The sequence below is a fragment of the Cynocephalus volans genome, chromosome 10 (genome assembly GCF_027409185.1).
Source record: "Cynocephalus volans isolate mCynVol1 chromosome 10, mCynVol1.pri, whole genome shotgun sequence".
Taxonomy (NCBI): domain Eukaryota; kingdom Metazoa; phylum Chordata; class Mammalia; order Dermoptera; family Cynocephalidae; genus Cynocephalus; species Cynocephalus volans.
Genome location: NC_084469.1, coordinates 28,055,224 through 28,068,779, shown reverse-complemented (window position 1 = coordinate 28,068,779; position 13,556 = coordinate 28,055,224). Strand labels below are relative to the sequence as shown.

Below are 13,556 nucleotides of genomic sequence, written 5' to 3'. Positions count from 1 at the left end.
AACAGGAGGCCCTGGGTGACCTATGAGAGGCCAGTTTCATCTCCGTGCTGGGGCTGGAAGGAACAGCAGTGAAGCGGCATCCCTGAGCACCATGAAGGCAGGGACCATGATGTCATCATGTTGGGGTCCTTGTACCAGCACAAGGTCTGTGCTAGGAGCCCAGGACACTAAGGCAGTGGGAGTGTCTTTTGAGAATTTTGATGTCTGACAGAAAGAGGGATGGTAGCTGTTATGAACTAAGTGTTTGTATCTACCCCCAAAACTCACATGTTGAAGCCCTAACCCCCAAGGTGGCCGTATTTGGAGACAGGACCCGTGAGAAGGTGTTAAGTGAGGTCATAAAGGTAGTCCTGATCTGACAGGGCTGATGTCCTCAAAAGAAGAGGAAGGGACAGCAGAGCTCTCTCCCTCTGCCCTGTGAGGACACAGTGAGGAGGAAGCCATCTGCAGCCAGGAAGGGGGCCTCACTGGGAACCAAACGGGCCGGCACCTTGATCTTGGACTTCTAGCCTCCATAACTGTGAGAAATAAATGTCTGTTGTTTAAGCCCTCAGTCTGTGATATTCTATTATGGCAGCTCCAGCCGACTGAGACAGTCACTTAGGGTGTAACAGGATTTTTTATGGTTAAGAGAGACCTGAGCATACTGTGCGGTGCAGAAGGAGCTAACAGAGAGACTAGAAGAAGGAAAAATGGATGAAGCAAGAGCAAGACCCGAGAAGAATGAATGCATAACCTTACAAAGGAGGGATGAGACACTAACGAGAAAGGAGAGGTGGATGGGGAGACAGACATTCTAAGTTATGGAACGAGAAGTAACAGAGATGCTTCATGGCAGAAGGGGAGACACCGAGAGAATTCAGGAGAGTGGGGTGTATTTCCTACTAAAGCAGGTCTGCTGAGAAGAGAGGCTGGAGAGGGGGGAGGGAAAGGAGATGAGACAGTCGTGGGAGACCCCAAAAGGGATGAGAACGATGGCCATGGTGGCCATGGAGTGAGTCCCCAGCTGGCCCCTGCTCCACGTGCTGCATCACGCTGCTCCTGGTCCAGCCTGTGCAAAGCCACAACGGCATGTTCTCAGCAACCCTGCCCCCGACAACAGGCTGCGGGTTTTCTTCTATTTTGGTGGTCAGAGGTAGTGGGATGCCAAAATTCTTCTGAACTTGAACTTGTGAGAACAATGCTGCTGACTGGTAAGGTCAACGTAAAATGCTGCACAAGAACTTACTAATAACATGTGCTTCTCGTAGAAACCAGACCCCCAATGCACATGGATTGCAGACTCCCCACCACCCACCCAAGCACCCACCCAAGCCATTAAGCAGAAAAAATAATAAGCAACAACGTGAGGCTGGGAGGGAGCAGCCTGTCTCTCCCACAGGTGGGCCTGCTATGAGGCTGGACGATCAGGCAGCACAGCGCTCAGCCTCGGCCTGAGGCCTGGGCCTGGTTGGTGCACGCTAAGGGTGTCACCAGAAATATCAGCGGATGCCTGCGCAGGAGTTCTCTTCCAGTCTAGCTTAAATGTCACTACTGCACTGATCTCCCTTTAGTCAAAACTTTCAAAAGGCCCCAAAAGTCCAAAGGGTCAAGTCCAAGGATCTCAGATGGCGCTCAAAGCCCTCTACAGTGAGGCCTCATCAGCGTTATCCCCCAGTCTGTTCCTGCAGCACACCACAGGCATTCCTATTCTGGCCTTTGCCCTAAGAATATCCCAAACCCCCATCTAAACCCCACCATTCTATAAGGGCCTGCTCTAGGGCCACTTCCTCCAGGAATTCTTCCTGGCTCAACAGCTCTAAGCCAGAGTCTCCTCTGAACTCAAATTATTCCATTAAATGCTGCCTTTAGAAGGATTCTGAGGCTTAGCCCAAGAGGGCAGCGGTCAGGTAAGCAATGGTCACAAAACACCGTGCCAGGGAGAAATTGGAAGCTGGAGAATGAGGAAGTAGGAGGTGGGGAGCTGGAAAAGCAGACACTTCCAAGCTGAAGAGAGACTAGAACAGATGGCGGGGAGTGACACCATGGAGCCAGCAGATGAAGAGGGGCAGGAAGGGCCAGGTGCGGGGCTGGGCTCAGAGGACACTCACAGCCCAAAGCTGGATTCCAGGTGAATCTCAGGCTCTTTTAGTGTGTCTTGGCTGGCTGGCTGCTGCATGTCTTGGGGACAGGGCCTCTTGAGATCAGCTTTCTGATCCCTAGCTGAAGGCCCCTTGAAGTCAGGGACCACATATATATTTCCCGTCCCACAATGCCAGGGCCTGGAGAGGCTGCACCAAATGAATGAGTCTCTGAAAACACTCTGTTCTCTTCCTCCTCGGTTGTGGTCACCCACTTTCTGGCTGTCTGGGCCACACCTAACAACTGTGGCTCCTACTCTGCAATATTTACATGTTGACAACTGGAGAATCAGAAAGGAGAGCTCCCTTTTCTGCTTTCTGAAAGCAGACATAAACTATCAATTTAGTTTTTTGTGCCCCGCCAGTGTTTTACAGAAAGGCCTCCTCTGAACTTCGCATGTATCCAAAGCTTGTGTTGATCTTGAAGGGCTCCTGATCTCTGCTTATGCGACTGGTCTTCTGTGCCGCCCCACCCGCCAAGGGTCCTCAGAAGCATCTCACAGAGCACAGCAAGGGCACAGATTGCCACCCCGCAAACCGGCTATAGATTATCAAGGCCATCCTTTGGTAATTTATTGGTTTCAGGTGACCCCATGGCCTTAGCATTGGCCACCAACAGGTGTGACCCGCATCACACCAGCCCCCACACCCGAGGAAGGGCAACTCCCTAGCTCAGAGAGGAGAAGATTCTGATCCACTGACAACATGGTGCTTGTATGAAAATGCCTGACCAGGACCAGTGGCTGAGTGAGGCTCAGCACAGCACTGCCCCACTCCCTGGGACAAGTGTCAGACTTCCAAGCCCTTGTACAAAGGACACTTATTTGACCATTACTTTTTGGTTCCTTAAGACACTGTTGCACTCTGCGACAGTCGTTAGTTATTTCTCCATGTAAATCTCTTGTCCACTCAAGGGCACCACTGTCCACCCTTCTAGTTTCTTATTTCCCACAGAGCTCACTGCAGGGAGGACTGAATGGTTAGCTGGAGCTCAAGAAATGGAATCCTATGCATTTAAATCAACTCCACCTTTTTTCGAAAAAGGATTTGAGGAGGCTTAAAAAATGCATCATATAATCCAATAAAAATAGCTAAAACTATCACCCTGAAGGGAAAACAAGGAAGAGAAAATGAAGCTAGGGTCAAGGTCATGCGCAGAAATGGTAAGCTTTGCAGAACCGCTTAGATCCAGCTGAGTTTTCCAGGGGCTAAAGCAAAGAAAGAACTGTGGTCCATAACGAGATTCAAAAATATACAGAAGATTAAAAAAAAACAAAAAAACCCAAAAAACAAAAAAAGACCACCACAACCAACTCAAGAGGAGCTCAGCTTTTGCTCTAAGATAATTTCCTCAAAATAAATTCCTACAAGTGGGATTTCTAAATTAAAGGTTTTATAGATTTTTAAAGCCTCTGATGTATACTGCCAAATTGCTCTCCAGAAAGGTTGCCCTGATTTACACTCCTACTAGCAGTCTACTGTCTTCTCTTTTTTCAGGGAACGGGGGAAGGGAGAGGTAGGAGTTCTTTATAAATGTGATAAATGCAAATCCAGTGTTTTCACCTGTAAACCACAAAAGTAAATATGCTGAATATTTTTCATATCCATAGTGACAATATTTATTGGGTGAGTTGCCTGCCTCATATCTTATACATATGTTCAACTAAATTGTCTCTCTTTTTTAACTTATGTCTGGAGAGAGCTCTTTTTTTACGAAGGATATTGATTCTTTGCCATACATGTTACTCATATTGTTGGCTGCCTTTGTTAAAGCTTTTTGACATCTGAAAGTTTATCTTTTCTTGGTAGGAAAATCAAATTTTTCCATTTTTTTTTCTGAGTCGGTCAGTCAACAAGTATTTGTTACATGCCTCCTCTGCGCCTCACACTGACATTTCCTAATTTTACTGAGAGGTTAGGTGCTATGGATTAAATGTGTCCCCCAAAAGTTCATGTGTTGGACACTTGACCCCCATTGTAACAGTGTTATAAAAGGGTGGGAAATCCAATTATGGTATTTAAAAGGTGGTGCCTTTAAGAGGTGATTAGATTGTGAGGACTGTGCCCTCATGATGGATTGATCCATTCATGGGGTAAAGGGTGTGGCTCTAATGGCTTTACAAGGAGGGCAATTGAGAAGCTTAGCTCTCTTGTTCAGCCCATTCTCGCCATATGAGACCCTGGTCACCATGGGACCCTGTAGAGAGTTCCCACCAGAAGAAGGTTCTCACCAGATGTGTTCCATGGCCTTTGGACTTCCCAGCCTCTGAAACTGTAAGAAATAAATTTCACTTTCTTTATAAATTACCAAATTTCAAGTATTCTGTTATAAGCAATAGAAATTAATACATTCAGTAATTTGGTTAAGTCCATTCTGCAGTAGGGGTTGCAGAATGGCCAGGGCTGAGGTGTTGGTAGCCTACTCGAGAGTGGTAGTATCACTGAGTGTGGAAAGAAATAAGACAGGAAACAATGCCCTGGGCAAAGATCTAGGAGGGCCCAAGCCTGGTAGGGGTAGGACAGTTGACATTCTTCCTGGCCTGCACCATAAGACAACTCCGAAGTCATCTGTGAGGGCATGCTCCAAGGCCCAGCCACATCACGCAGAGTCACGCTTTTTGCACATTTGTAACTCTTTTCTCTGGCAGCTGGCCACTACAGGGATTGAACCTCAAACCCTGGTGTTATCAGCACCATACTCCAACCAACTGAGCTAACCAGCCAGTCCCTTTGTGCACATTTGTATACACACACACACACACACACACACACGCACGCACGCACACACACACACACACACACACGCACGCACGCACACACACACACACACACACACGCTGGTAGGGGGATGAGAGAGGCTAGATCATGATTGAGGAGCCTTTGACTGCTGGGGCATAAGGGGAATGGGAATCTGGAAATAACCAGGAGTGTCCCAGTATTGCTAAAAGGCCAGGATGGACAATGCATGATCATCAGAAGAGGCAGGGCCCAGCTGCCCATAGATATGGGCACCGAAGGACAGCAAAGTCTTGGAAACAAATGCTTAGCAAAAACCTGAGTCCAACCTGAGTCCAACCTAGCCAAGTAGTGTGTCTCTTCAGTAACCCCTCCAAGGGCCTCTAGTGACAACCCAGAAACTGAGGCTGAGGAACATTTGTGCTGGCCAGGCGGAACCCCTTTCCCACTGTTCAGTTACAATAAGACGGTCACATCTCCTTTAAGTAATACATAGAGTCACTTCTGGGGTGAACACCTGAATCCCAAGGGCAGGAAGGACAAAGTACAACCCATGTATTTTTTAAAAGTGCAGAAAGGAAGGAAAACACTTAAGGAAAACACTTAAAACCCTCAAGACTCTCCCTATCCCTGTCATACACTTTGAGAAAGAAGAGAGCCCTGGTGATCACCGAGGCCAGGTCTATTCTGTGACACCCCAGCCTCCTTCCTCATAACACTCATTGGCAGGGCCTTTGCACATGCTGTTCCTTCTCCTATGACCTTTCCTCCCCATCTGCTGTCCTCCCCATCAATTCCTATTTGGTTTCCAGATCTCAGTTTGAGCATAATGCTCCTTGCCTTCTCTGATCTCCCCAACTAGGCTAAATACGCCTATCACAGGCCCTCCAGCACTGGAAGCTTCTCCTTCAGAGCACTCACAGTTACCACTTACATCTATTTGGATGATTCATTGATTAGGGTACATCTCCCCTTTAGAACTAGATGTATCACGAGGGCAGGGATTGTTTTTACTCAAGACTGTGTTTCCAATGCCTGGAAGAATGCAATTGCATCTAGTCAGCTCTTGGTAAATACTTGTTGAGTGAATGAATAAGTGAATGGATGGACGAATGAATGAACAGACATGAAATCTAACTTATCCTCACGAAGTGGCAATTCTACCATCTGTTCAGTACCACTGGTCTAGGTTCATCCTGATACTTATCTCAAGAAACAATGTTTCCACCCCTAGGCACACATGTTTTAATTGCCTCTGCAAGCAAAGTGCTGGAAGGAAATACTGCTGTGACATCTTTAAGTCATCAACTTGGTGCCTTTCTTTCTGGACCAGTCAACAATGTTGTGTCACTCAACTTCTGCTTGGGAAGGGAACTTCATTCATCTTTGTTATTAACAGGAGATATGAGCCTCCAAAATTCTCCAAGGATTAACAGATCTAGAATATTAATGCTCAAAGTGTGGTCCATGGGCCACAGGCATGAGCATAGGCTGGAAACTGGCCAGAAATGCAGCCCCACCCAGACCCACTCGACCGAATGTACATTCTCACAAGATCCCACTTGAGATTAGAAGCACCGATTTAAAATTAAATATTACTTTTTAAAACTTCAGCTCCAGGGCCGGCCCCGTGGCTCACTCAGGAGAGTGCGGTGCTGGTAGCGCCGAGGCCACAGGTTCGGATCCTATATAGGGATGGCCAGTGCACTCACTGGCTGAGCGTGGTGCGGACCGCACCGTGCCAAGGGTTGCGATCCCCTTACCAGTCAGGAAAAAAAAAAAAAAAATTTCAGCTCCAAACAAAGCCATAGGCTTACTCTAAATGCCAAAAAAAAAAAGAAAAAAGAAAGAAAGAAAAAAGGTTAAAAAATCTGATGAATTCCCACATAGGCTGCGGAATTTGAGAGTAAATCTTGATTTGCCTTTTTTTCCCTAAAACACAAGAAGCACTAAGAGCTCAATGTTAACTATCTATCTAGGGCTAACCAGGACCTGTTACTATTGATACAAAGAGAATGAGCTTAACTCTTACCATGGCCAGTTAAGGGCTTCACCAAGAAAAAATCTGGCTGGGTGAAGGCTGAGAAGGAGGTATTCACATAAGAAAGAATAAAAATACAGTGTGTTTCACTAATAATCGTTATTTCCGAAAAACACCATGATTAGTACTCCAAGTCCTAGTTTTCAACACTCTCAGAAAATTTTCTCACTTATAAGGTAATACTCACTCATAATAACTTTATTATGTTTTCAGGAACCACAAGAAGTGCTTTACACACATTACCTATTAACGCTCCCAACGATTCTTTGTGGCAAAGATTTATCATCCCCATTTTGCAGATGAGGAAACTGAGGCTCAAAGACTCTGAGTGAAGGAACCAAAGATCACTCTGAAGTCTGACAGTAAAACCTTTGGGAGAGGGTTTTGGCCAAGTCATTTGGGAGTGTGTGCTCCATGGTCAGAATCCACTACATCGGGGGTGAAAAAGTAGCTGTGTTACCAGGAAAAGTACTTTTTTCTTGAAAAAAAAATAAAAAACATTAATGAGTTATAATCTACACACCATAAAATGCACCCCAAGTAACTGTTAAGATGGTGAGGAACGTGAACTCATAGAAATAACAATGTTCTTTTTCTTCTAAAAGTTAAAACAGAGATTGTGGTGAGCCCAACCAAGCAGGTTTCCAAGGAGCCTCCTGGGGTCCGGCCTGGAATGCCTACCTTGGATTCCATAGAGCCGGTTGAGGCGCGACCGCCGGGCCTCGTCAGTGTAGGGGACAGCAAGCCAGGGCATCTCACTGAAGTACTGTTTGAATGACTCCTCTGACCTGCAGAGAGACATGCACAGAGAACAAGGCTCTATCCTCCCCGAATGCACCCACCTTTTACCAGGTTGTGCCTGGGCTTCCACAGAAGCCGGGTTTCTAATCCTGGGGCTCCTCACACGCCAGGCTATGGCAGTGCTATTCTGCTGGTCCTGGTGTTTGCCAAGAAACAAATGCCTCCATGCGACAGGTGGATCCCAAACTAAAATGCCAGGCCATTTCAACAACCCACTCCCCTGCATGCTACCCACTTAACTCGTGCTCAACTTATCACTTATCAACACAGACAAGTCTTACTTTTACAAGGAGCTTAGGTGTACACAGCCATCGCATTTCCCGTGGTATTTCTAATTTGCACATTGAACAGTGACTTGTACAGGACCACACATTTAAACCAAGCATAAATCTATGATTCCATGTATAACACACACTAGGAAAGCAGATCAGGGGCTCCCGGGGGCTGGGGTTTGGACATGGGGACTGACTGAGAAGGGGCACAAGGGAACCTTTTGAGTGATGGAAATGTTCTATATCTCAGCTGTGATGATGACGGCACATACAGTAGTCACAACCCATTGAACTGTATACACCTAAAATGTATGCATTTATTGTATATAAATTATACGTCAATAAAGGTGATGGTGTTGAAAGCTTTAAAAAAGTGACTGCTCCACTTGGCATGCCTTCAAGCTCGCCCCACACACATGAGGAGCTGTGGCGCAGTGAGGCAGGACCAAGTGTGGAACAGTGCGGACATCAAGAGTACAATGACATTGAAAATGCCCCCAGTGTGCTGACAGCTCACACTTTTCTGTGAACAGCAGCTCAAGAGGTAGAAGCGCCTGGTGACACAGTCAGAATTGGGGCTGGAGTTTTGAGACGAAGGTGTGCAATGATGAGCAAAGCCAGAGAAAAGGCAAGAAGCAGGGAAATTGAGGCTAAAAGGACCTAACTTACTCCAGGAGGGATGTCAGCCCTTCTTGCTTTTGTGATTCCTTATCCAAGTGCTCTCAAATAGCCCCAGACAATGTACGTGGCCAGAGCTAAGAAAAATCCTTGCTTATCCATCCAAGACAGGTGTCATACTGCATTAGTTTCTGGCTGTTTCCTATCCTCCCCACTCCATATCTTTTCACCACGATCTAAAAAGCTGAACAAATCAGAAAACGCATCCTAATCTCAAACAACCCAGGCCTGAATTGGGATGTATCCCAGTATTCATAGCAAAAAAAGGTTTTTCTCAGTTCTCCTTTAGACAATTAAATAAGTAAATATGAAATGTATCTGTCCCTTTGCCGATAATCCCTGACACATCTTCCACAATCCCCATCTCCGAGCCTTACAATAAAGAAGTAAGAAATGGATGTTAACCCCCTACAGAAGAGAGGAGCAGCGCTGTCACTTCATCGGCACACATTACCTGTCTGCACTAACGAAAATGATCTCAAATTTCTGGCCTGCCTCCTTGATCTTCCGGTAGGATTCCACCAGGACCCGAGTGAGGCTTCGGCAGGGTGGACACTGAAAGACAAGAGCAGGACCCTGCTGTGACATACCTTCTCCATGTCCCAGCCATCAGAGGCCACGTATGCAAGACCCAAGTAGGACTGGGACAGCAAAACCCAATTTATAGAAGAGATGGAAATAAAGTTGCCTCTCTTAACAGTGAGCAACCAGCACAGGCCCTTCCTCCCCCATGCAGCGTGCAAGCAGGCAGCAGTCAACCCCCCGTAGGGACCATTAGAAGTCTCATCCGAGTAGGTTAGGGGGAATATCCTTTTAGACCAGTCAAGAGAAGTCATTTCCTTGCTGCTATTACCATTCATAAATAATAAGCAATGACTGTATGCCAACAATCCATTGGGCACGGAAGAAGGCCAGGAAATCCCTTCCTGAACAGTCACACCTCCAGAAGCCAACCACAGATGGCTTGGTGGTGACATCACTGCTTCTTTCTGTCTGGAGGGACCAGACACTCACCCAGTGTGCAGAGAAATAGACTCCCACGTGAGACCCCTCCAGGCTGCTGCTCTCCAGGGACTGCCCGTTATTTCTAAGCAAGGGCCCTGCAATGACTTCCCTGAAGGGTTTAGGTCCCCAAGGGAATTCCAGACCTGAAACAGGCAACAGATGGTGAGAATGTTAAGACTTTTCATGACAGCCTGGGACCCACGAGGCCTCAGAGCTGCAGGCACAACAACTTTATCATCAAACGGGATTTGTTAACACACCCACAGGATCTGTAGCTAACAGGAATAAAGGTTGAGTTCATCCATGGCAGAGCCCTGTGTACCTTCAAGGCAATGGTTCCCAAACATAGATGATCATAAGGTCCATCTCCTGGGGGCTTTTGAAAAGTACAGATGCTCAGGTCACACCCCGGGTCTCCAGATCCAGGAGGAAGACAAAGATGTAAGTTCAAAATAAAACAAGACAGGCATCCCAGGTAACTGTGACGGGCCAGGTGTGGAAATCACTGCCTCAGGTACTAACCATGAGTTGATTCAATCTCAACCCTGGCGTCTTGCTGGTTCTCAACTCTAACTTCATTTTAGAACCAGCTGGAGAATGTTAAAATACGATATTCCTGGGCCCCACCCCCACATATTCTGATTCAATTGGTCTTGGTTGGGGCTTCAAGAACTAAATGAGAATTTAAGTCTAATAAAAGGAAAGAGTAAAATCCACGCAACTCAGATGGTCAACATTCTGATGACACTTAAGCTCCAGGCAGGAGGAGTAAATAATATGCTGCCAGCTCAACCCAACGGGGTTTTCTCACAGGGTGGTCCATGGACCACTGCCTCAAAATGGCCTGGGGAGTGGGGGATGGGCAGGGGAAACACAGACTGGTTAAAAATGCAGGCTGCCAAGCCCACCCTGAAACAAAAAGAATCCAAAAATCTCTGGGGGTGAGGCAGGGGAATCTGCATTGTTAACAGTCTTCAGAATACACTGTGTGTGTGTCTGTGTGTGTTTAAAATTGAGAAGGCACAGACTTGGCTCCACCATACATTGGTTTTTACTGAGGGCAATTCTTTGAAGCAAGTGAAATTTTTACTGGGGAAATTTGTGACCAAGGTTGTAATCCTCTGTTTGGATCAGTGAGTGAGGGAGGAGAGATCTTACAATCCTTTCATCACTCCAGCACAAGGGAAAAGCAGCACATCTTGGACAGCCACCAAGCAGGGCGATCAGAGTGGCTCACACAGTGCATGGCCAGCCGGCCAGCAAGACCAAGGCCTGCAGGTCGGGCAGCACCAAGTAATAAGGTGCTCTCATGCCCAGGCCAGGGGAGCAACACAGACACTTGGAAGAGAAAAACCCCCAATTGTTAAGGTGGCAGCTGCTATTGAAATAGAACTAGAAGTCACTATCTTGGGCTCCAGTTGCTTTTCAACAGGGCCTCCTTAGCCCTCAGAGCTCAACTTCCTTCTCAGATTCCATCTCCTTTGGCCCATGAATTAAAGCCCCCAGGAGGGACATTCTGATCCCTGTAAAAATCTTAAACATGACCTAGAGAATACTATAATCTCATCAAGACAATATTCTCTAGCCATGTAAACCCACTTACATATATTTCATTAGTACTCTCTCCACCAGTGAGGAGGAGATGAGGGTAAAGGAAGGGAAGGGAGGGTTGGATAAGAAAAGTACAGAATGGACATGCCAAGGTTTTACCTTCTGGGTCATCACGGATCACCAGCAGCCCATTCCTGCAGACGACCTTCCCAGTGGTGGCATCTAGGAATATTAGTGATGGAATGTTGGAGATTCGGTATTTGTTCCACAGTTTAAGCTGTAAAAAGAAAAGTAAAAGAAGGTGGTAAATTCTGAACCAGATTAATTACAGAGTTCTTTGGACCTCCTTAAGCCTGAGGAATAGAACAGGAATGCACTGAAGTACAGATAAACGAGCAACTGATCCAAAGCAGGGCTGCTGGGCAGAAGGGACAAGTTTACTATAATCCCACCTGCCCCCATGGTCTCTAACTGTGCAGGGACCCCGAGTCCCACACAGGCTCAAGTCGTGGCAGAGGCTAATGGAAGACCATGTTTATTCTAGGAGAGCAATTTCCCTCTCCAATGGTGCGCTCACAAAGCACGAAGATGAAGATGGATTATGCACCTTTAGAACACAATCAGAGCTCCACCAGGTGGTTAAGGAGAAAGGGGGAGCTTTTCATTAGAGCCTCTCCACCCTATTGTAGGCAGTTGCCTGCCATGTCCTGTTAGCCCTAAGGGAGAAGGGACAGGTTTTCCAACAGAAGACCAAGCAGAGATGCTCCTTGACTTACAATAATGTTACATCCAGGTAAACCCATCACAAGCTGAAAATATCCTGAGCGGAAAATGCATTAAAAAGAGCTAACTTACCGAACATCACAGCTCAGCCTCTCCTACCTGAAACATGCTCAGAACACTTACATCAGCCCACAGTTGGGCAAGATAACCTCACACAAAGCCTATTTTATAATAAAGTGTTGAATATCTCAAAATTTGATGTACAGTTTCTACTGACTATGTATCACTTTCGCACCATTGTAAAGTCAAAGAATTATAAGGTGAACCATCACAGTCGGGGGCCATCTGTAGTTAAGATCTGCCCTTCTCACCACCTCGCCAGCTTCCTGCACTTGGAATTCCACAATCGTTCTATGTGTGTGTGCCATTCGACCTGCAAAAGGCAGTGGAAGCCATATCCTGAGCCAGCTCCAACTCTCAGTTCCTGCACAAAACTATCTTCGGTCTCTTGGCAGATTCTTGAGGTTGTCTGTGCAAACTGTCAGTGGTCCAGGGTCTAAGAGGAACGAGGCTGAGAAAACGTGCACGCAACAGCCTGGGGCTAGAAGCCAGGTTTGTGCAGCCCCTTTCTTTGCTCACTACCATCGGAGTGGACACTGTTTAGGGGCCACTGGGTGCTCTGGAACTTAACTGTCAAGCCTAAAAAGCAGCATAATGAAAGGAACGGTCAAGCTAGCAACGCGTTTCCAGAAGAGAAAGAAACGAAGGGAGACTGCAGAAGGACCCACTGGTTAGGCCACTCTCTAACAGTCTCTCTCTAACAAGGCTGGCTGCTTGGGAACTGGCAGAACAGGGCATGGAGGTGTCACAGGGAAACAGGCATCAGAAGGCCAGCGGCATAGAGAAGAAGGAAAGGAATGTGTGGCTATAATCGTTATTGTTTTTCATTCAATCCCAAGTCATGAGAGAACAGGGCAGCGTGTCTGCCAAGAAATGCTGTGCTATAGAGACCTGCGTCTTGGCAGGAAGGGTTATAGGACCCCACCTCAAACTGGGTGGGCCCTGCCTTAGTGCATGTTTTTCCCAGCCCTACATTTCTGGTGGGCTCAGAAACCAGCTCAGGACTCAGAACTACAGCAACTCTGCAAATACAGTTTTCAATGACCAGTATTGCATCATCCCAGAGAAAAGTGATCCAGGATTCAGACTAAACATTCTCAAGAGAAGAGGTTCACTAGCAGAACAAGACCATCTTGCTGCTGGGATTAGCTTCAGAAGTTTGCTATGCAAGTTTAACTTAAAAAAAAAAAAAGATTAAGATTATTAGATTTTTCTAGTTTAAAAAGTAATTTCTGGGAAAAAAAGGAATTGGAAAAAATTGGGAAACACAGCAAACCACAAAAGTTGAGATAAAAATCACCCATGACTCACCACTTAGGAAAGCTTAGACCATTTTATATTTCCACCAGTGGCAAATGAGAGAGCCCATTTGCTAGTATCCTCACCAACATTATCACTAATGTTAGTTTTCCCAATTTGATAGGGAAAAAAATAATGCCTCATTTTTGTTGCTTTTCTTTTTATTGACGTTTAGGAGATATGTCGCAGTAAAAACAGTTGTTTTTGCAG

At 46.4% G+C, this 13,556-nt stretch overlaps 1 protein-coding gene across 1 annotated transcript in view; it reads right to left on the bottom strand.

The window, feature by feature from the left end:
- The window catches only part of NXN (nucleoredoxin), a 141,131-nt gene that overhangs the window by 16,150 nt on the left and 111,425 nt on the right, over positions 1-13,556 (bottom strand). The window contains exons 2-5 of the mRNA XM_063112255.1: positions 11,364-11,481; positions 9,663-9,796; positions 9,103-9,203; positions 7,579-7,685 (exon numbers count right to left, since the gene is read on the bottom strand). Coding sequence (XP_062968325.1) covers positions 7,579-7,685; positions 9,103-9,203; positions 9,663-9,796; positions 11,364-11,481 — 460 coding nt within the window. The remainder of the gene's footprint in view (positions 1-7,578; positions 7,686-9,102; positions 9,204-9,662; positions 9,797-11,363; positions 11,482-13,556) is intronic.